We start from the raw sequence: 24,167 nt of genomic DNA on the forward strand, positions 1-24,167 counted from the left end.
ATAAATTTGAGGCCTATTATTTAGGCGCTGGGTGACAGGTATACGTTTACGGACAGAATTAGACTTGGAAATACACGGTAGCCTGTGAAGTTATTGTGGATGACCCTATCAGCACCTAGAATCTAATATATCCTTTTATGGATAGATTTAAAGCAGGCCTGATACAGCAGAAACCACTAATTTAGGGAATTGCTAAGTTGGGAATTGTATTTCAACCCAGAACAAAAATATATCCTTTGCCAGACAGCAGACAGTATTACAATTGGCTGGCCACAGCTGAAACACCAGATTTAGGGTACTGCTATTTTGGCAATTGTATTTCACCACAAGACACAAAATGGCTGCCGATCACCCCAGAAAAAAGTGACTGAAAAACGCTCTGGGCAGCCTAAAAACAGTGAGCAATTGAATAGCAGCAGTTCAATGATCCACAGCTGTAGATCGATCACTGACTTAAGTGTTTTGGAGGAGTTAATCACTGCCTAATCTCGCCCTAACAGTCGCAGCTGCAACCTCTCCCTACACTGATCAGAGCAGAGTGACGTGCGGCGCTATGTGACTCCAGCTTAAATAGAGGCTGGGTCACATGCTGCACTGGCCAATCACAGCCATGCCAATAGTAGGCATGGCTGTGATAGCCTCTTGGGGCAAGTAGTATGACACTTGTTGATTGGCTGCTTTGCAGCCTTTCAAAAAGCGCCAAGAAAACGACGAACACCGAACCCGAACCCGAACCCGGACTTTTACGAAAATGTTCGGGTTCGGGTCCGTGTCACGGACACCCCAAAATTCGGTACGAACCCGAACTATACAGTTCGGGTTCGCTCATCCCTAGTCATATGTCTATAAATATGAAAAATGAGGGTTCTTGAATGGAAGGGAGGAAGAAACAAAATATGTTGTAGCCAAAATTGAAACCGATATTCAAAATCTATTGTTGCCATCTCACTGGCTGAAAGTGCACTTAAGATGTCACTGTTATCATATTTTTGTGCCACTTCTGTCCCTTCCTTTTGTAATTGGTCACCTTTTAACTTGCATGTGTTATATAGCAAGGACATATACTTATGTTACAAATACTTTACTGTGTCCTGCAAGTTTATGAAGAGGAGAGCGGTTTCGGTTCAGTGATCTGTTTAGTTGGTTATAGGATCTATGGCAACACTTGAAGGCGGAGAGACTGTTACATACAACAAAGGCAAATTTGTGTTTTTCCCTTTATACCGGTTTAATAGAACTTGGTAGAAGGAAAATACATAGGAGAAACCACCCCTGGGAACGGTTTAGAGATGTTAGCATGCCATTATTTCTATCAGATGGCGAGGATCGTATTTCTGCTTGGGATTATTTTAACATTGGTAAGTGTCTTTATGATCAACCACTACTTTATAATTATGTTTAAGGCAAATCTTAGTTCTATTTCAATCCAGTTTTGGGTACTCTTGGTACTTTCAGACACACCACCATCAGAGTGGAGGAAAGCCGCAATTGAAATCAGTAGGAAAATCCATGGCAAAAATGCTGTGCAAAACTGCAACTGAGCAAACACTACATCACTGCATCATAGATTAAGTATAAAAAAAAAATAAGTTACAGACTTTACAGAAGCCGTATTGCTTGTTCTGCTACGCTGTTCACTACAATAAGAGCTACGGAAACAGCATAGTGCCGGCATGCTCAGCTGTTTCCATACGCCTGGCCACCTGGGGCCTGGCTCTTAGTCCCATCTCTACGGCGAGATGGAACAACCCCTTTAAGTTCTCATACATCCTATAGTTTCTTGTTTACCTACATGCCACGTTTCCCTACATGTCTTACTGTACATGCTGCAGAGCAAGATTAAACATGAGATAATTGCCTTGTTAGGTCAGCCCCACAAGGCCACCAAGAAGCTACAGGGACAAACAACAAAATGGGCCTTTCCAACTTTATGGTCTTATTTGTGGAAAAAAAATTGCAACATTTTACATCTTTCCACCACTCTATCCAGATTTGAAAAGTAGATGGTAAATGGGTTGTGGTTAGCCTGCCAAAGTGATTTAAGCCAGATATATAGTCTGCAACTTTTCAAAAAGTCACAAAAATTGCTACAATTTTATTCCAGTAAAGTGTTAGCATAGATCGTGGAGTAATATCTTAAAACAGAAGTGTGTTTTTATCTGCTCCATCTGCATTCGATATCAACAGCACACAAGACACGACAGTAGAGCCTCTGCTTTAGAGTCCAAGTCCAGTTTCTTAAGATCAGGAGTTCCATCAGAATTGTGCGTAACATTCTTGCTCCCTGTGCAAAGCCATAACAAAAGGACTCCGTAGGCAAAAGAAAAATATATTCATCGTTCAGCATTGCACTTATATGTTGAAAAGCCTTGTGTAGTGTAAAAGTTGAAAAAATGAAGGGCCTACTTGCCCTTACAGTGATGCAGTTATATGTGGTAAAGCCCTTTGTGTGGTGAAATTTTTTATGTCACACAGGCTTTTTTCAGTAAAATTTGTGGGTGGTTCTACACCTCCTTTTGCGGAATGGACCGAATTACTTAGTGGTGAAATTTTTTATGTGACACCGTTTTTTGGGGGGAAAATGTATTGGTGATTGTACGCCTCCTTTTGCCGTATGGACCGACTTACTTAGTGGTGAAATTCTTTATGTGACACAGGCTTTTTTGGGAAAAATTATGGCTGATTGTACACCTTCTTTTGTGGTATGGAGCGACTTACTTGGTGGTAAAATTTTTTATGTCACACAGGCTTTTTTCAGGAAAATGTATGGGTTATTGTACACCTCCTTTTGCGGTATGGACCGAATTACTTAGTGGTGAAATTCTTTATATGACACTGGCTTTTTTTTTCTTCAGAAAATGTATGGGTGATTGCACACCTCCTTTTGCTGTATGGGCCGAATTACTTAGTGGTGAAATTCTTTATATGACACTGGCTTTTTTGGGGAAAATTTATGGGTGATTGTACATCTCCTTTTGCGCTATGGACCGACTTAGGCTACTTTCACACTAGCGTTCGATCGGATCCGTTCTGAACGGATCCGCTCATATTAATGCAGACGGTGGCTCCGTTCAGAACGGATCCGTCTGCACTATATTGGCAAAAAATGGCTAAGTGTGAAATTAGCCTGAACGGATCCGTCCAGACTTTTACATTGAAAGTCAATGGGGGATGGATCCGTTTGAAGATTGAGCCATATTGTGGCATCTTCAAACGGATCCGTCCCCATTGACTTACATTGTAAGTCTGGACGGATCCGCACGCCTCCGCACGGCCAGGCGGACACCCGAACGCTGCAAGCAGCGTTCAGGTGTCCGCCTGCTGAGCGGAGCGGAGGCTGAACGCCGCCAGACTGATGCAGTCTGAGCGGATCCGCATCCATTCAGACTGCATCAGGGCTGGACGGAAGCGTTCGGGTTCGCTCGTGAGCCCCTTCAAACGGAGCTCACGAGCGGACAGCCGAACGATAGTGTGAAACTAGCCTTACTTAGTGGTGAAATTTTTGTGACACTGGCTTTTTTTTTTATAATGTATGGATGATTGTACGCCTCCTTTTGCTGTATGGACCGACTTACTTAGTGGTGAAATTCTTTATGTGACACAGGCTTTTTTGGGGAAAATTTATGGGTGATTGTACACCTCCTTTTGCAGTATGGACCGACTTACTTAGTGGTGAAATTTGTTATGTGAACCGCCTTTTGGGGGGAAAATTGATGGGTGACTGTACACCTCCTTTTGCTGTATGTGCCGATTTACGGAGTGGTGAAATTTTTAATTTCAAAGCAAACTCCACTGCTCTGTGTCTCTTTTGAAGTCAATGTCTCCAACTATGCCACTCACGCGATTTACACCAAATACATTATTTTTATGTAGAGATCCAAGAATTATGTTGGAGGCATGTAGTGTATGCAAACCATATGCGACCACTCTCATCACTCTCACTCTGTTCTGCACCTGGTTTGCCTGGGCGAATGTAGTCACACAGGGGAGGAACTGCTCCGTGTCCTTCAGCAAGAAATCAAATCCTGGCTTTCTCCGCGACAACTGAAAATCAAGCAGAACCGGAACCAGCAGGTGGTGGCATACTTGGAGTGCACCCTGCCAGCCGTCATTGAAGATCCTCTAGACTACTGGACAGCCAATCTGTATTTGTGGCAGCAACTGGCCAAGTTTGCCCTGGAAAGCTGTCCTGCCCAGCCAATAGTGTGGCATCAGAGTGGGTGTTTAGTGCGGCGGGGGCCATAGTTAGCCCAAGGAGAACTCGCCTGTCCACCCTAAATGTGGAGAGACTGACCTTTGTCAAGATGAATCAGGAGTGGATCAGCCATGATTTCCACCCACCAATGCCTGATGCACCAGACTAGATCATCCATGGTGCCACACCAACATTTTGACAAAAGAGATCAGTTATTTCTGGCTACCTGCCTCGGCTACTATTCTGATGCCAAGTGCTCCTTATTTCACCCACCATCTTTACCCACCTCCACACTATGTCACCTTGCCACTTTGTGGCCTCCTGATGCTACTGCCACCTCCACACTATGTCACCTTGCCACTTTGTCGCCTCCTGATGCTGCTGCCACCTCTACACTATGTCACCTTGCCACTCTGTGGCCTCCTGATGCTGCTGCCACCTCCACACTATGTCACCTTGCCTCTCTGTGGTGTCCTGATGCTGCTGCTACCTCAACACTATGTCACCTTGCCACTCTCTGGCCTCCTCATGCTGCTGCTGCCACCTCCACACTCTGTCATTGTACCACTCTGTGGCCTCCTAATGCTGCTGCTGCCACCTCCACACTGTCATTGTGCCACTCGGTGGCCTCCTCATGCTGCTTCCACCTTACCACTATGTCATAGGGCCACTTTGTGGACTTCTCATGCTGTTCCCACCCTCCCCACTTCATCACTGGGACACTATTTTGCCTTTTGGCCTTGCTGACATCATCATTTTCTTGATCCTTCTTCTGATCTGTCAGAAGGAAGGAAAAATTTGATGCACAATGGATCCTCTCTGTATATAAGCTATAAGGCCTATATGGTCCAATCAGAATTGGGTTATGATTTGGTAGCCAAAAGCAGGAGTGGGTACAAAACACAGAAGACATGCAAATATTCTGTTCACGTGTCATTTTTTTTTTGATCCACTCCAGTTTTTTTTTTTGCTTCAGAAATACTGATGGATTACTGACCAAGTGCTGACCGAGAGAAGGAGGGTGCTAAACAGACAGGATCTGTTTTTTTGGGGGGTTATTGTTCTAATGGATCAAAGGAAGGGCAAAATAATCAGTGATGTCAACACAAACTTACTGCTGACACCCTCTCCACTCTGTCTTGGGGTTCTACTTGTATAAGCGTTTAATAGAACAGGTTCTGATAAACTCTATGTGGAATCAGCTGACGACTGTGTAAAAGGAGTGCGCTTCTTCTGGGCACTAACATTGACCTGTAAGGCTGAGTTCACACTTGAGTTATTTGGTCAGTTTTGGCCCCGTGACTGCCCTAATAAGTGACGTGTACAGTGATTCTAAGAACGACGCCTGTCACCTGCATGTCATACGGACTCACAGTATAGTTTCACTACCACAGAAGACTCCCTATGCGTGTTACTGCAAGGCACAGTGTTCTACACCACTATAAAGGGTCTCTGCAGCCAGGAAATAGTAGTTTTTTTAATATTCGAATAAAACCGGATTTTCCCCCCAAAATTTGGTGAACCGGCAAATAGAATTTTTTTAAAATTCGCTCATCTCTAATTATTACTTTACAGCTCATAGTAAATGATGGTAATTGAGCTGTAGACAAGTATTGCATAGAATCTTTATCTTTCATTATAGTTTTCCAATTTGTCTGTAAAAACTGTTGCCTTACTGTGTTACTTTTGTGATAAGTTGTTTAGAAAAAAGAAAAATTCAGGTTGTCAACCCCACAGGAGCATGCACTACTTTGGTCTGTTTTGTGAACAGAACGTGCTCATTCTACTCATTGGGTCTGTGAAAAACCATCAGGTAAAAGGTAATACATTTGACGTATATTACAGCAATGCAAATTTATGATAAATCCTCCCCAAACAGTCTAGAGATTCTTCAGATTTATTACAGTGGCTTAGGCTGGATGATTTTAGTGCATGGCTAGGCACACTTTTTAACAAACTTTTTATCACCAATTATATTTGGCTTACTGTGACAGAATTTTGTGGTAAAAGTTTGATGCAAAATGGAACATTTTAGGCTTCTCCTCTTTCCAACTAAAACATAGGCCTTTCCTGCTAAGTCACGCTGTCTCAGTCAGCGGTTGATTCTTTTTGGCTTACTTGTCAAAAATAAGATGTGCCAAAGCGTGGAAAAATGCTACAAATTTTGCTGTGAGTAACGCTGTAATTTTGATGTTCAAAAAGCATACATAAAGACATCCTGCTCAACCCTCAGCCACAGGACACCTGGAGTCAGGAAATACGTAATGGAAAAAGGTGAAGTCCAGCACACCGTGTCTCTATCAAAACATCATTTAATAAAGTCCTTTGCACTGAGCTCCCCATATGGCGGCTGCATGAAAATGCTGTGTTTTTATATTGTGTAGAGAAAGTTCAGAGTCGGCCCTCCTCCCCCTGGACCCCATAACAGTTTTGTGTGGTCTCCCACTGCTCTTTAGCCACAAGTGATATTATTAGGAATTTTATCACTGACCCTAAACCACCCGATATAAAAAGTATGATATTACATTTAGAAAGTTGGCAAAGAATGCATGAAGGGGGAGTACTTTGTCATTACAAAGGACTTTGTTAACTTTTCCACTTTAAAAAAAAAAAAGCTCTTGGGTTTTATTATTGATGGCCTATCCTCAGGATCGGTCATGAATTTGACATTGGCGGTGGGCTGTCTGTTGGAACCCCATTATCCTCAGATTCAGCTGTTTGAGGAAGCTGCATCCCTCACCGAGCCCTGAGGAGCACTGCAGCCTCCTCACAGTTTATCAAGTACAGCTCCGTACATTGGATAGCAGCTGTGCTCGTTATTGCAGCCCAGGCCCATTCACTTGAATGGCACTGTGCTGTGTCCAGTCCATGGAATCAATGAACATGACATGGCCTAGGAACAGGCCTAAGCGCTCACGGAGTGCCACGGTCGCTTCAAATAGCTGATCAGATGGGTTGTAGGGAGTTGGACCCCCACTGATCTGATGTTGATGACCTATCCTGAGGATAGACCATCAATATCAAAATTCCAGAGAACCCTTTGAAAGAATACCTCACCAAAATCAGAATGTAAAATTGTTGCATCTATGTGCAGAGTACAAAATCGGATGTATTATTTGCCATGGATCTCCTGTAGCTTTGACCACTGACATGCAGTTACATGATATTTGGCAGCAGATGGCAGCACACATACTTCTCTTATTTACTGTAGCAGTAATCTGTCCGATTTTCTTTTGTTACATACTGTTCTACTGGATTTGTATATGCTGTTTTCTCTTCCAAAAGGCCACATGTGTGATTCCATCTTTCCCGCAGCAGTTTGCTTACAATGACAACATCCCGGCATACTTCAGTGCTGTTCTGCTTCTTCTACAGAGCGTTATATGGCTGCTCCAAGCGTCTCTGGAAAAATCGCATGATATCAAATCATTCTACTCTCACAGCCAATCTGTGGTTACGGTAAAGGTAACTGTCAACCCTAAACTAACATTTTCTTTTTAATTTACACTGGTCACTCATTAAGCTGATTTTATTTACTTAAATCAAAAGCTATATTATAATAATAATGATCTTTATTTATATAGCACCAATATATTCCGCAGCTCTTTATTATCGGGGCTGCATGTACTAACAGTAGAGACGAGTGAAGTTCTTCAAAATTAGATTTGGCTGCTTCGCTGAATAAAAAAAAAAATTCTCTCTGTGACAAATTTCTTTGTAAATAGCAGGTGCAATGACAGGGAACGGCGATTGTGTCGCGCTCCCCTCCCCGACATTAAACCCTCAGATACTGCGTTAATCGCTGATCTCGGCATCTGAGATTAAAATGAAAGCATTTTAGTGCTCCTTAAAAAAATAAATTGTACTTATCTCATTCATTTGAGTCCAAAGAGGCCGCTGTTGCCATCTTGCTTGAAGATCCAGCTCAAAATTTCCCATTGAACATAATGACGTCATCACGACAGCCAGCTTGGTGACGTCATATGTCACCGGGTATGAGCTTTCACACGGGATCTTCAAGCAAGATGGCCGTGGCGACCTCTAATGGATGAGGTAAGTATTATTTATTTATTTTTACTGCCATTTCAGGGAAAATAAATTTGTTAACATAAGACACAAGAAAATTCGGTTTTGCGGCAAATCACAATTTTCCTGAAATTCGGATTGAAGTCCACTTTGTTAACTCTGATTCGCTCAACACTAACAGTCATAAATAACAAGAAACAGGTCAACCATTAAGACAAGAGAAATGAGGGCCTTGCTCAGAAGAGCGTACAATCTATGAAGAGATGGGGCGACACAGAAGGTAACAAGTGTCTGATTTGTACAATGGTCCGGCCATCTTAACTAAATAGAGGAGTAGAGAGCTACATGAGCCAGTCACCAGCTGATATCTGTAGTGCCTCTGAATGCATGGGGTGTGGTGGATAGCGTTTGATGATAGATCAGGCATGAAGAATGATGTTGGGGGAGGTGGGTGTGAATGGTGAACAGTTAGATTAAGGTATGTGATAGGCCACCCTAAAAAGATGTGTTTTTAGGGAGTGAATAAAACTGTGGATGTTAGGAATTAGCCTAATTGCTTGGGCTACAGCATTCTAGGGAAGTGGTGCAGCTCAAGATAAGTCTTGGATTATGTTGGATATTAGGCTGGGTTCACATCACGTTTTTCCCCAGTTCTGCTCGCCTCGCTCATTTTGATTGATGCCACAGTTCGCAGCATCGCTTACGAAATCCCAAGCCTGCACCGTTCGCTTCTGTATTCGGCGCAGGCACAGTGAGTGAATGATGGTGCCGGATTCCTCACTGCGCCTGCTAGGCTAGGTCTCAGTGAGGAAGCCGGCATCAGGTGGCCACAAGCAGCATGTCAAGCTTACCCATATTTGAATTGGCACAGCTGAAAATATCTGGCATCTACTTATCACTCCCTCAGTGGTCAAAATCTGCTACTGATATCTTCTAGTTAGCGGTGCAGTCAATTTAGAAATTGGAACTCATTGGAACAAATAACCTATATTCTTGCATTTAAGGAACTGGGAGATGGTGGCCCTTATGTGGTCCATACCCCTGGGAGGTTGTCCTTTTGCCCTCCCTGTAATCCAGTCCTGATAAGAGTTAAATTAATGAATTCAATTACATCCAAACTGATGAATAGCGCCAAATTGAAGTGCCTGGTAATACATTTTTATCTTTTAGTAAGTTATGGGTGTATTAGATGGGCAGATTTTCTGCGCGCTGATCGCTAATGAGCGTTCACATGAAGGCCTGTTAGCTATCATCTTGCAGTGTAATACTGCCACCGATTGCATGATGAACGAGCAAACGCTTGTTCATCGGGCAATCCAGACTCTATAGCATGGGGACGAGTGATGGCATAGGGATCACTCCTACCCATGTTGCTGAGGAGATCACTGCATTTAATAGCAGCGGTCTCCAGAGTGGCTTGGGGACTGCCCAGTTGCATTTAATTTCTGATTTGCATAAAGATTAAAGGTATTTTTTCTCCAGAGTGAAGTGACGGATCACTAACTGAAATATATTGTTACTAGGGATGAGCGAACTCGAACTGTATAGTTCGGGTTCGTACCGAATTTTGGGGTGTCCGTGACACGGACCCGAACCCGGACATTTTCGTAAAAGTCCGGGTTCGGGTTCGGTGTTCGTCGCTTTCTTCGCGCTTTTGTGACGCTTTCTTGGCGCTTTTTGAAAGGCTGCAAAGCAGCCAATCAACAAGCGTCATACTACTTGCCCCAAGAGGCCATCACAGCCATGCCTACTATTGGCATGGCTGTGATTGGCCAGAGCACCATGTGACCCAGCCTCTATTTAAGCTGGAGTCACATAGCGCCGCCCGTCACTCTGCTCTGATTAGCGTAGGGAGAGGTTGCGGCTGCGACAGTAGGGCGAGATTAGGCAGATTAACTCCTCCAAAGGACTTGATTAACTGATCGATCTGCAGCTGTGGATCATTGAGCTGCTGATCCTCAATTGCTCACTGTTTTTAGGCTGCACAGACCGTTTGTCAGTCTCATTTTTCTGGGGTGATCGGCGGCCATTTTGTGTCTTGTGGTGCGCCAGCACAAGCTGCGACCAAGTGCATTTAACCCTCAATGGTGTGGTTGTTTTTTGGCTAAAGCCTACATCAGGGTGAAGCTGTCACACCAAGTGCATTTAACCAGCAATAGTCTGTTCATTTTTTGGCCATATACAAAATCAGGGGCAAGCTGCGCCTGTCACCAAGTGCATTTAACCCTCAATGGTGTGGTTGTTTTTTGGCTAAAGCCTACATCAGGGTGAAGCTGTCACACCAAGTGCATTTAACCAGCAATAGTCTGTTCATTTTTTGGCCATATACAAAATCAGGGGCAAGCTGCGCCTGTCACCAAGTGCATTTAACCCTCAATGGTGTGGTTGTTTTTTGGCTAAAGCCTACATCAGGGTGAAGCTGTCACACCAAGTGCATTTAACCAGCAATAGTCTGTTCATTTTTTGGCCATATACAAAATCAGGGGCAAGCTGCGCCTGTCACCAAGTGCATTTAACCCTCAATGGTGTGGTTGTTTTTTGGCTAAAGCCTACATCAGGGTGAAGCTGTCACACCAAGTGCATTTAACCAGCAATAGTCTGTTCATTTTTTGGCCATATCCCAGTCTAATTCTGTCACTAAATCCATACCGGTCACCCAGCGCCTAAATACTAGGCCTCAAATTTATATCCAGCTAAATCTGTCCCTAGTGCTGTAGCTGGGCGAGTTATTTAGTGTCCGTTCAAGCACATTTCTTGTTCTGGGTTGAAATACAATTCCCAATTTAGCAATTTCATAATTTAGTGGTTCCTGCTATATCAGAGCTCTTTGAAATCTATCCCAAAAAGGGTATATAATATTGAAGGTGCACATAGGGTCATTCAGAGTAACTTCACACACACCCGCTACTGTGTATTTCCAAGTCTAATTCTGTCACTAAATCCATACCGGTGACCCAGCGCCTAAATACTAGGCCTCAAATTTAATTCCCTCTAAATCTCTCGTTACCCACCGCTGTACTGTTGTTGCTGGGCAAGATATTTAGTGTCCGTCAAAGCACATTTTTTGTTCTGGGTTGAAGTACAATTCCCAATTTAGCAATTTCATAATTTAGTGGTTTCTGCTATATCAGAGCTATTTGAAATCTATCCCAAAAAGGGTATATAATATTGAAGGTGCACATAGGGTCATTCAGAATAACTTCACACACACCCGCTACTGTGTATTTCCAAGTCTAATTCTGTCACTAAACCCATACCTGTCACCCAGCGCCTAAATACTAGGCCTCAAATTTAAATCCCTCTAAATCTCTCGTTACCGTTGTCCTGTTGTAGCTGGGAAAGTTATTTAGTGCCCGTCAAAGCACATTTTTTGTTCTGGGTTGAAGTACAATTCCCAATTTAGCAATTTCATAATTTAGTGGTTCCTGCTATATCAGAGCTATTTGAAATCTATCCCAAAAAGGGTATATAATATTGAAGGTGCACATAGGGTCATTCAGAATAACTTCACACACACCCGCTACTGTGTATTTCCAAGTCTAATTCTGTCACTAAATCCATACCGGTGACCCAGCGCCTAAATACTAGGCCTCAAATTTAATTCCCTCTAAATCTCTCGTTACCCACCGCTGTACTGTTGTTGCTGGGCAAGATATTTAGTGTCCGTCAAAGCACATTTTTTGTTCTGGGTTGAAGTACAATTCCCAATTTAGCAATTTCATAATTTAGTGGTTTCTGCTATATCAGAGCTATTTGAAATCTATCCCTAAAAGGGTATATAATATTGAAGGTGCACATAGGGTCATTCAGAATAACTTCACACACACCCGCTACTGTGTATTTCCAAGTCTAATTCTGTCACTAAACCCATACCTGTCACCCAGCGCCTAAATACTAGGCCTCAAATTTATATCCAGCTAAATCTGTCCCTAGTGCTGTAGCTGGGCGAGTTATTTAGTGTCCGTTCAAGCACATTTCTTGTTCTGGGTTGAAATACAATTCTCAATTTAGCAATTTCATAATTTAGTGGTTCCTGCTATATCAGAGCTCTTTGAAATCTATCCCAAAAAGGGTATATAATATTGAAGGTGCACATAGGGTCATTCAGAGTAACTTCACACACACCCGCTACTGTGTATTTCCAAGTCTAATTCTGTCACTAAATCCATACCGGTGACCCAGCGCCTAAATACTAGGCCTCAAATTTAATTCCCTCTAAATCTCTCGTTACCCACCGCTGTACTGTTGTTGCTGGGCAAGATATTTAGTGTCCGTCAAAGCACATTTTTTGTTCTGGGTTGAAGTACAATTCCCAATTTAGCAATTTCATAATTTAGTGGTTTCTGCTATATCAGAGCTATTTGAAATCTATCCCTAAAAGGGTATATAATATTGAAGGTGCACATAGGGTCATTCAGAATAACTTCACACACACCCGCTACTGTGTATTTCCAAGTCTAATTCTGTCACTAAATCCATACCGGTGACCCAGCGCCTAAATACTAGGCCTCAAATTTAATTCCCTCTAAATCTCTCGTTACCCACCGGTGTACTGTTGTTGCTGGGCAAGATATTTAGTGTCCGTCAAAGCACATTTTTTGTTCTGGGTTGAAGTACAATTCCCAATTTAGCAATTTCATAATTTAGTGGTTTCTGCTATATCAGAGCTATTTGAAATCTATCCCTAAAAGGGTATATAATATTGAAGGTGCACATAGGGTCATTCAGAATAACTTCACACACACGCTTCTGTGCATTTCCAAGTCTAATTCTGTCACTAAATCCATACCGGTGACCCAGCGCCTAAATACTAGGCCTCAAATTTAAATCCCTCTAAATCTCTCGTTACCCACCACTGTACTGTTGTTGCTGGGCAAGATATTTAGTGTCCGTCAAAGCACATTTTTTGTTCTGGGTTGAAGTACAATTCCCAATTTAGCAATTTCATAATTTAGTGGTTTCTGCTATATCAGAGCTATTTGAAATCTATCCCTAAAAGGGTATATAATATTGAAGGTGCACATAGGGTCATTCAGAATAACTTCACACACACCCGCTACTGTGTATTTCCAAGTCTAATTCTGTCACTAAATCCATACCGGTGACCCAGCGCCTAAATACTAGGCCTCAAATTTAATTCCCTCTAAATCTCTCGTTACCCACCGGTGTACTGTTGTTGCTGGGCAAGATATTTAGTGTCCGTCAAAGCACATTTTTTGTTCTGGGTTGAAGTACAATTCCCAATTTAGCAATTTCATAATTTAGTGGTTTCTGCTATATCAGAGCTATTTGAAATCTATCCCTAAAAGGGTATATAATATTGAAGGTGCACATAGGGTCATTCAGAATAACTTCACACACACCCGCTACTGTGTATTTCCAAGTCTAATTCTGTCACTAAATCCATACCGGTGACCCAGCGCCTAAATACTAGGCCTCAAATTTAATTCCCTCTAAATCTCTCGTTACCCACCGGTGTACTGTTGTTGCTGGGCAAGATATTTAGTGTCCGTCAAAGCACATTTTTTGTTCTGGGTTGAAGTACAATTCCCAATTTAGCAATTTCATAATTTAGTGGTTTCTGCTATATCAGAGCTATTTGAAATCTATCCCTAAAAGGGTATATAATATTGAAGGTGCACATAGGGTCATTCAGAATAACTTCACACACACGCTTCTGTGCATTTCCAAGTCTAATTCTGTCACTAAATCCATACCGGTGACCCAGCGCCTAAATACTAGGCCTCAAATTTAAATCCCTCTAAATCTCTCGTTACCCACCACTGTACTGTTGTTGCTGGGCAAGATATTTAGTGTCCGTCAAAGCACATTTTTTGTTCTGGGTTGAAGTACAATTCCCAATTTAGCAATTTCATAATTTAGTGGTTTCTGCTATATCAGAGCTATTTGAAATCTATCCCTAAAAGGGTATATAATATTGAAGGTGCACATAGGGTCATTCAGAATAACTTCACACACACCCGCTACTGTGTATTTCCAAGTCTAATTCTGTCACTAAATCCATACCGGTGACCCAGCGCCTAAATACTAGGCCTCAAATTTAATTCCCTCTAAATCTCTCGTTACCCACCGGTGTACTGTTGTTGCTGGGCAAGATATTTAGTGTCCGTCAAAGCACATTTTTTGTTCTGGGTTGAAGTACAATTCCCAATTTAGCAATTTCATAATTTAGTGGTTTCTGCTATATCAGAGCTATTTGAAATCTATCCCTAAAAGGGTATATAATATTGAAGGTGCACATAGGGTCATTCAGAATAACTTCACACACACGCTTCTGTGCATTTCCAAGTCTAATTCTGTCACTAAATCCATACCGGTGACCCAGCGCCTAAATACTAGGCCTCAAATTTAATTCCCTCTAAATCTCTCGTTACCCACCGGTGTACTGTTGTTGCTGGGCAAGATATTTAGTGTCCGTCAAAGCACATTTTTTGTTCTGGGTTGAAGTACAATTCCCAATTTAGCAATTTCATAATTTAGTGGTTTCTGCTATATCAGAGCTATTTGAAATCTATCCCTAAAAGGGTATATAATATTGAAGGTGCACATAGGGTCATTCAGAATAACTTCACACACACGCTTCTGTGCATTTCCAAGTCTAATTCTGTCACTAAATCCATACCGGTGACCCAGCGCCTAAATACTAGGCCTCAAATTTAAATCCCTCTAAATCTCTCGTTACCCACCACTGTACTGTTGTTGCTGGGCAAGATATTTAGTGTCCGTCAAAGCACATTTTTTGTTCTGGGTTGAAGTACAATTCCCAATTTAGCAATTTCATAATTTAGTGGTTTCTGCTATATCAGAGCTATTTGAAATCTATCCCTAAAAGGGTATATAATATTGAAGGTGCACATAGGGTCATTCAGAATAACTTCACACACACGCTTCTGTGCATTTCCAAGTCTAATTCTGTCACTAAATCCATACCGGTGACCCAGCGCCTAAATACTAGGCCTCAAATTTAAATCCCTCTAAATCTCTCGTTACCCACCGCTGTACTGTTGTTGCTGGGCAAGATATTTAGTGTCCGTCAAAGCACATTTTTTGTTCTGGGTTGAAGTACAATTCCCAATTTAGCAATTTCATAATTTAGTGGTTTCTGCTATATCAGAGCTATTTGAAATCTATCCCTAAAAGGGTATATAATATTGAAGGTGCACATAGGGTCATTCAGAATAACTTCACACACACGCTTCTGTGCATTTCCAAGTCTAATTCTGTCACTAAATCCATACCGGTCACCCAGCGCCTAAATACTAGGCCTCAAATTTATATCCCGCTGAATTTGAATACAATACATTGGGCCAAATAATATATTTGTTGTTGTGGTGAACCATAACAATGAGAAAAACATCTAGTAAGGGACGCGGACGTGGACATGGTCGTGGTGGTGTTAGTGGACCCTCTGGTGCTGGGAGAGGACGTGGCCGTTCTGCCACATCCACACGTCCTAGTGTACCAACTACCTCAGGTCCCAGTAGCCGCCAGAATTTACAGCGATATATGGTGGGGCCCAATGCCGTTCTAAGGATGGTAAGGCCTGAGCAGGTACAGGCATTAGTCAATTGGGTGGCCGACAGTGGATCCAGCACGTTCACATTATCTCCCACCCAGTCTTCTGCAGAAAGCGCACAGATGGCGCCTGAAAACCAACCCCATCAGTCTGTCACATCACCCCCATGCATACCAGGGAAACTGTCTCAGCCTCAAGTTATGCAGCAGTCTCTTATGCTGTTTGAAGACTCCGCTGGCAGGGTTTCCCAAGGGCATCCACCTAGCCCTTCCCCAGCGGTGAAAGACATAGAATGCACTGACGCACAACCACTTATGTTTCCTGATGATGAGGACATGGGAATACCACCTCAGCATGTCTCTGATGATGACGAAACACAGGTGCCAACTGCTGCGTCTTTCTGCAGTGTGCAGACTGAACAGGAGGTCAGGGATCAAGACTGGGTGGAAGACGATGCAGGGGACGATGAGGTCCTAGACCCCACATGGAATGAAGGTCGTGCCACTGACTTTCACAGTTCGGAGGAAGAGGCAGTGGTGAGACCGAGCCAACAGCGTAGCAAAAGAGGGAGCAGTGGGCAAAAGCAGAACACCCGCCGCCAAGAGACTCCGCCTGCTACTGACCGCCGCCATCTGGGACCGAGCACCCCAAAGGCAGCTTCAAGGAGTTCCCTGGCATGGCACTTCTTCAAACAATGTGCTGACGACAAGACCCGAGTGGTTTGCACGCTGTGCCATCAGAGCCTGAAGCGAGGCATTAACGTTCTGAACCTGAGCACAACCTGCATGACCAGGCACCTGCATGCAAAGCATGAACTGCAGTGGAGTAAACACCTTAAAACCAAGGAAGTCACTCAGGCTCCCCCTGCTACCTCTTCTGCTGCTGCCGCCTCGGCCTATTCTGCTGCTGCCGCCTCGGCCTCTTCCTCCGCCTCTGGAGGAACGTTGGCACCTGCCGCCCAGCAAACAGGGGATGTACCACCAACACCACCACCACCACCTCCGTCACCAAGCGTCTCAACCATGTCACACGCCAGCGTTCAGCTCTCCATCTCACAAACATTTGATAGAAAGCGTAAATTCCCACCTAGCCACCCTCGATCCCTGGCCCTGAATGCCAGCATTTCTAAACTACTGGCCTATGAAATGCTGTCATTTAGGCTGGTGGACACAGACAGCTTCAAACAGCTCATGTCGCTTGCTGTCCCACAGTATGTTGTTCCCAGCCGGCACTACTTCTCCAAGAGAGCCGTGCCTTCCCTGCACAACCAAGTATCCCATAAAATCAAGTGTGCACTGCGCAACGCCATCTGTAGCAAGGTCCACCTAACCACAGATACGTGGACCAGTAAGCACGGCCAGGGACGCTATATCTCCCTAACTGCACACTGGGTAAATGTAGTGGCAGCTGGGCCCCAGGCGGAGAGCTGTTTGGCGCACGTCCTGCCGCCGCCAAGGATCGCAGGGCAACATTCTTTGCCTCCTGTTGCCACCTCCTCCTTCTCGGCTTCCTCCTCCTCTTCTTCCACCTGCTCATCCAGTCAGCCACACACCTTCACCACCAACTTCAGCACAGCCCGGGGTAAACGTCAGCAGGCCATTCTGAAACTCATATGTTTGGGGGACAGGCCCCACACCGCACAGGAGTTGTGGCGGGGTATTGAACAACAGACCGACGAGTGGTTGCTGCCGGTGAGCCTCAAGCCCGGCCTGGTGGTGTGTGATAATGGGCGAAATCTCGTTGCAGCTCTGGGACTAGCCAATTTGACGCACATCCCTTGCTTGGCGCATGTGCTGAATTTGGTGGTGCAGAAGTTCATTCACAACTACCCCGACATGTCAGAGCTGCTGCATAAAGTGCGGGCCGTCTGTTCGCGCTTCCGGCGTTCACATCCTGCCGCTGCTCGCCTGTCTGCGCTACAGCGTAACTTCGGCCTTCCCGCTCACCGCCTCATATGCGACGTGCCCACCAGGTGGAACTCCACCTTGCACATGCTGGACAGACTGTGCGAGCAGCAGCAGGCCATAGTGGAGTTTCAGCTGCAGCACGCACGGGTCAGTCGCACTACAGAACAGCACCACTTCACCACCAATGACTGGGCCTCCATGCGAGACCTGTGTGCCCTGTTGCGCTGTTTCGAGTACTCCACCAACATGGCCAGTGGCGATGACACCGTTATCAGCGTTACAATACCACTTCTATGTCTCCTTGAGAAAACACTTAGGGCGATGATGGAACAGGAGGTGGCCCAGGAGGAGGAGGAGGAGGATGAGGAAGAGGGGTCATTTTTAGCACTTTCAGGCCAGTCTCTTCGAAGTGACTCAGAGGGAGGTTTTTTGCAACAGCAGAGGCCAGGTACAAATGTGGCCAGCCAGGGCCCACTACTGGAGGACGAGGAGGACGAGGATGAGGAGGAGGTGGAGGAGGATGAAGCATGGTCACAGCGGGGTGGCACCCAACGCAGCTCGGGTCCATCACTGGTGCGTGGCTGGGGGGAAAGGCAGGACGATGACGATACGCCTCCCACAGAGGACAGCTTGTCCTTACCCCTGGGCAGCCTGGCACACATGAGCGACTACATGCTGCAGTGCCTGCGCAACGACAGCAGAGTTGCCCACATTTTAACCTGTGCGGACTACTGGGTTGCCACCCTGCTGGATCCACGCTACAAAGACAATGTGCCCACCTTACTTCCTGCACTGGAGCGTGATAGGAAGATGCGCGAGTACAAGCGCACGTTGGTAGACGCGCTACTGAGAGCATTCCCAAATGTCACAGGGGAACAAGTGGAAGCCCAAGGCCAAGGCAGAGGAGGAGCAAGAGGTCGCCAAGGCAGCTGTGTCACGGCCAGCTCCTCTGAGGGCAGGGTTAGCATGGCAGAGATGTGGAAAACTTTTGTCAACACGCCACAGCTAACTGCACCACCACCTGATACGCAACGTGTTAGCAGGAGGCAACATTTCACTAACATGGTGGAACAGTACGTGTGCACACCCCTCCACGTACTGACTGATGGTTCGGCCCCATTCAACTTCTGGGTCTCTAAATTGTCCACGTGGCCAGAGCTAGCCTTTTATGCCTTGGAGGTGCTGGCCTGCCCGGCAGCCAGCGTTTTGTCTGAACGTGTATTCAGCACGGCAGGGGGCGTCATTACAGACAAACGCAGCCGCCTGTCTACAGCCAATGTGGACAAGCTGACGTTCATAAAAATGAACCAGGCATGGATCCCACAGGACCTGTCCGTCCCTTGTCCAGATTAGACATTAACTACCTCCCCATAACCATATATTATTGGACTCCAGGGCACTTCCTCATTCAATCCTATTTTTATTTTCATTTTACCATTATATTGCGATGCTACCCAAAGTTGAATGAACCTCTCCTCTGCCTGTGTGCTAGGCCTAAATATATGCCAATGGACTGTTGCAGTGGTGGCTGACATGAAGCCTGATTCTCTGCTATGACATGCAGACTAATTCTCTGCTGACATGAAGCCAGATTGTCTGTTACGGGACCTCTCTCCTCTGCCTGGGTGCTGGGCCTAAATTTATGACCATGGACTGTTGCAGTGGTGGCTGACGTGAAGCCTGATTCTCTGCTATGACATGCAGACTGATTCTCTGCTGACATGAAGCCAGATCGTCTGTTACGGGACCTCTCTGCTCTGCCTGTGTGCTAGGCCTAAATATATGCCAATGGACTGTTGCAGTGGTGGGTGACGTGAAGCCTCATTCTCTGCTATGACATGCAGACTGATTCTCTGCTGACATGAAGCCAGATTGTCTGTTACGGGACCTCTCTGCTCTGCCTGTGTGCTAGGCCTAAATATATGCCAATGGACTGTTGCAGTGGTGGGTGACGTGAAGCCTCATTCTCTGCTATGACATGCAGACTGATTCTCTGCTGTCATGAAGCCAGATTGTCTGTTACGGGACCTCTCTGCTCTGCCTGTGTGCTAGGCCTAAATATATGCCAATGGACTGTTGCAGTGGTGGGTGACGTGAAGCCTCATTCTCTGCTATGACATGCAGACTGATTCTCTGCTGACATGAAGCCAGATTGTCTGTTACGGGACCTCTCTGCTCTGCCTGTGTGCTAGGCCTAAATATATGCCAATGGACTGTTGCAGTGGTGGGTGACGTGAAGCCTCATTCTCTGCTATGACATGCAGACTGATTCTCTGCTGACATGAAGCCAGATCCTCTGTTACGGGAGCTCTCTCCTCTGCCTGGGTGCTGGGCCTAAATTTATGACAATTGACTGTTGCAGTGGTGGGTGACGTGAAGCCTGATTCTCTGCTATGATATGAAGACTGATTCTCTGCTGACATGAAGCCAGATTGTCTGTTACGGGACCTTTCTCCTCTGCCTGGGTTCTGGGCCTAAATTTATGAAAATTGACTCTTACAGTGGTGGGTGACGTGAAGCCTGATTCTAGGCTATGATATGAAGACTGATTCTCTGCTGACATGAAGCCAGATTGTCTGTTACGGGACCTTTCTCCTCTGCCTGGGTTCTGGGCCTAAATTTATGAAAATTGACTCTTACAGTGGTGGGTGACGTGAAGCCTGATTCTCTGCTATGATATGAAGACTGATTCTCTGCTGACATGAAGCCAGATTCTCTGTTACGGGACCTCTCTCCTCTGCCTGGGTGCTGGGCCTAAATTTATGACAATGGACTGTTGCAGTGGTGGCTGACGTGAAGCCTGATTCTCTGCTATGACATGCAGACTGATTCTCTGCTGTCATGAAGCCAGATTGTCTGTTACGGGACCTCTCTGCTCTGCCTGTGTGCTAGGCCTAAATATATGCCAATGGACTGTTGCAGTGGTGGCTGACGTGAAGCCTCATTCTCTGCTATGACATGCAGACTAATTCTCTGCTGACATGAAGCCAGATTGTCTGTTACGGGACCTCTCTCCTCTGCCTGGGTGCTGGGCCTAAATTTATGACAATGGACTGTTGCAGTGGTGGCTGACGTGAAGCCTGATTCTCTGCTATGACATGCAGACTAATTCTCTGCTGACATGAAGCCAGATTGTCTGTTACGGGACCTCTCTCCTCTGCCTGGGTGCTGGGCCTAAATATATGCCAATGGACTGTTGCAGTGGTGGCTGACGTGAAGCCTCATTCTCTGCTATGACATGCAGACTAATTCTCTGCTGTCATGAAGCCAGATTGTCTGTTACGGGACCTCTCTGCTCTGCCTGTGTGCTAGGCCTAAATATATGCCAATGGACTGTTGCAGTGGTGGCTGACGTGAAGCCTCATTCTCTGCTATGACATGCAGACTAATTCTCTGCTGACATGAAGCCAGATTGTCTGTTACGGGACCTCTCTCCTCTGCCTGGGTGCTGGGCCTAAATTTATGACAATGGACTGTTGCAGTGGTGGCTGACGTGAAGCCTGATTCTCTGCTATGACATGCAGACTAATTCTCTGCTGACATGAAGCCAGATTGTCTGTTACGGGACCTCTCTCCTCTGCCTGGGTGCTGGGCCTAAATATATGCCAATGGACTGTTGCAGTGGTGGCTGACGTGAAGCCTCATTCTCTGCTATGACATGCAGACTAATTCTCTGCTGTCATGAAGCCAGATTGTCTGTTACGGGACCTCTCTGCTCTGCCTGTGTGCTAGGCCTAAATATATGCCAATGGACTGTTGCAGTGGTGGGTGACGTGAAGCCTCATTCTCTGCTATGACATGCAGACTGATTCTCTGCTGACATGAAGCCAGATTGTCTGTTACGGGACCTCTCTGCTCTGCCTGTGTGCTAGGCCTAAATATATGCCAATGGACTGTTGCAGTGGTGGGTGACGTGAAGCCTCATTCTCTGCTATGACATGCAGACTGATTCTCTGCTGACATGAAGCCAGATTCTCTGTTACGGGACCTCTCTCCTCTGCCTGTGTGTGTGCTGGGCCTAAATATATGCCAATGGACTGTTGCAGTGGTGGCTGACGTGAAGCCTCATTCTCTGCTATGACATGCAGACTAATTCTCTGCTGACATGAAGACAGATTCTCTGTTACGGGACCTCCCTCCTCTGCCTGGGTGCTGGGCCTAAATATATGCCAATGGACTGTTGCAGTGGTGGCTGACGTGAAGCCTCATTCTCTGCTATGACATGCAGACTAATTCTCTGCTGACATGAAGACAGATTCTCTGTTACGGGACCTCTCTCCTCTGCCTGGGTGCCGGGGCCTAAATATCTGAGAATGGACTGTTCCAGTGGTGGGTGACGGGAAGCCAGATTCTCTGCTATGGAACCTCTCTCCAATTGATTTTGGTTAATTTTTATTTATTTAATTTTTATTTTAATTCATTTCCCTATCCACATTTGTTTGCAGGGGATTTACCTACATGTTGCTGCCTTTTGCAGCCCTCTAGCTCTTTCCTGGGCTGTTTTACAGCCTTTTTAGTGCCGAAAAGTTCGGGTCCCCATTGACTTCAATGGGGTTCGGGTTCGGGACGAAGTTCGGATCGGGTTCGGATCCCGAACCCGAACATTTCCGGGATGTTCGGCCGAACTTCTCGAACCCGAACATCCAGGTGTTCGCTCAACTCTAATTGTTACCTCTTATAGGACTAACACCAGGTGTTGTACCTGGAATTACCTGGTAACAGCTTCCCTCTAAAATGGAAGTGCTATTAATTGTCAATGGTTATCTAATACATTGTGTTGTGGTAAAATCTGTAGATACTGTCACACTGAAACATTTTCTTGTCTTCTACCAGATAATCAATTCACAAATACAAAATCTGAACAGTGATGGGAAAAGCAGAGAAGTAGATGACATATGCCCAGTATTTCAGCTGATGCCAAATAAAAGCACCTCTCCTGAGGTGTCCTGCAAGAGAGCTGATTTTCATCCAGGTTCCTGTAGATTAATGAAAACTGTTTTTAGAGAAGAACCCACAAACTGCACCCATCAACCCACTTATATTGTTTGCAAGGTAAGGTAAACAGAAATGAATTAATAGCACCATCTTAATGGTAGGCTTACATGGGGCAAGGAGCAGCCGATTAACAGGAATGAAGCGTTCTATCCCGACAGTCAGCTGCTCGTTAAGTGGAGGTGAAGAGCAACATTTACATACAGCGATCACCTCCACAGTATGAGAATGAACAATGACTACTGCGATCGCTAATCCTCGTATAGCTGCATTGTTTCGGGGCAGCAGGTCACTGTTTAAACTGCACAATCTGCTGCCCAGAACGATACTTTACTCGACTGTACTAATGACACCCAGTGAACAAATGTTTTGCTCGTATATCAGGTAATCAGCTGCACCTTTAGTCGGGAAGATTGTCTTTCAAAGGAATGTTCGTCCTGGATAATCTGCGTATCGGGCAGAGTAAGTCCGCCATATAAAGATCTATTCTTGGGCTACACGATAGTGTGCTAATAGGGAATTCTCTTGAGGATGTGCAACAGTGTGGCTCACACCTGTTGACAATGGCAGTGCCGTTGTACCGTACTTTCATTGCTCATTGCCACATTTATAATAAGAATAGCAAAAAGCTAATTATTTCGCTCTGTGTACACAACTCCTCTTATACCCACAAAAATGAACTTCAGTTACTCCACCGCCCTTGTAGAAGACAATCTGGATGGTGGGACTGAGCTGCTGAGCATGTGTGACCACCAGCACAGGACACATTAGGTGGAAGTTCTGAAAAGATGTTTAAAGAAATCCACAGGTATGTAATATTAGCAATATATACAGAAACCAGAAGTTTACATGTACAGCAGGCTGGCAAACATCTTGCAGGGGGCGCAGCACATCTTCTCCTCACTGCAGGCCGCGTCACCGGTGCCAGTACCGGAGGCGGCGGCAGCCGGGGCCCAGAGGGCTGCGCTTCCCTGCTGGAGGGGTCGGCTCTCTGCCTTGGGCAGGCGCAGCCCCACAACGCAGATATCATAACATACTCTGGCACACATAGTGCCAAACTTTCCGTACTTTTGCACACAGAGGCGTTGTGAGTGTGTCCTGGCACTACACCGTCCTTGAACTCAACACTGGTTTCACACATCCACTTGTACACGTCGAACGCCAGCCATGTACCATTTATTATGGTTCTGGCTTCGTCCACACTCATCATTTTTCGTCAGATGGTTGGGTAGGGACAGCAGGTGGCAAACAAAACAGGTCTGTGTCAAATATTCAACCAAAATGTTTCACGCGGCAGGCTACAACCCCCAGCATGTAACATGCTCAGGTACTCTTCTCGCTCCCATAGGCGTGGGCGAGGCATGCTGGGAGTTGTAGTTTCCAAGCAGCATCAGCGCCAGAGGTTGCTGACCCCTCGTTCAGACTATAACTCATGCAGGGTTGGAGTTGGGAGTTCCGGTCGGGACCCCCATCACAGATTCTGTCCATGTTTTCCTTGCTTTCCTTCGCC

The 24,167-nt window shown here is 45.4% G+C and overlaps 1 protein-coding gene across 2 annotated transcripts in view; it reads left to right on the plus strand.

Annotated features, from left to right (window-relative positions):
• The first annotated feature begins 1,241 nt into the window (after positions 1-1,241).
• Positions 1,242-24,167, plus strand: part of LOC122926269 — a 41,497-nt gene continuing 18,571 nt past the window's right edge. The window contains exons 1-3 of one of the 2 annotated variants that reach the window (XR_006387656.1): positions 1,242-1,358; positions 7,571-7,660; positions 22,499-22,711. Coding sequence is in view for 1 of the 2 variants with exons in the window: in XM_044277646.1 (XP_044133581.1) it covers positions 1,290-1,358; positions 7,571-7,660 (159 nt within the window). In the remaining variant the exon portion in view is untranslated. Of the gene's footprint in view, positions 1,359-7,570; positions 7,661-22,498; positions 22,712-24,167 lie in introns of those variants that run through there. The other variant, XM_044277646.1, reaches the window with a different exon arrangement.

The sequence above is a fragment of the Bufo gargarizans genome, chromosome 1 (genome assembly GCF_014858855.1).
Source record: "Bufo gargarizans isolate SCDJY-AF-19 chromosome 1, ASM1485885v1, whole genome shotgun sequence".
NCBI classification, from domain to species: domain Eukaryota; kingdom Metazoa; phylum Chordata; class Amphibia; order Anura; family Bufonidae; genus Bufo; species Bufo gargarizans.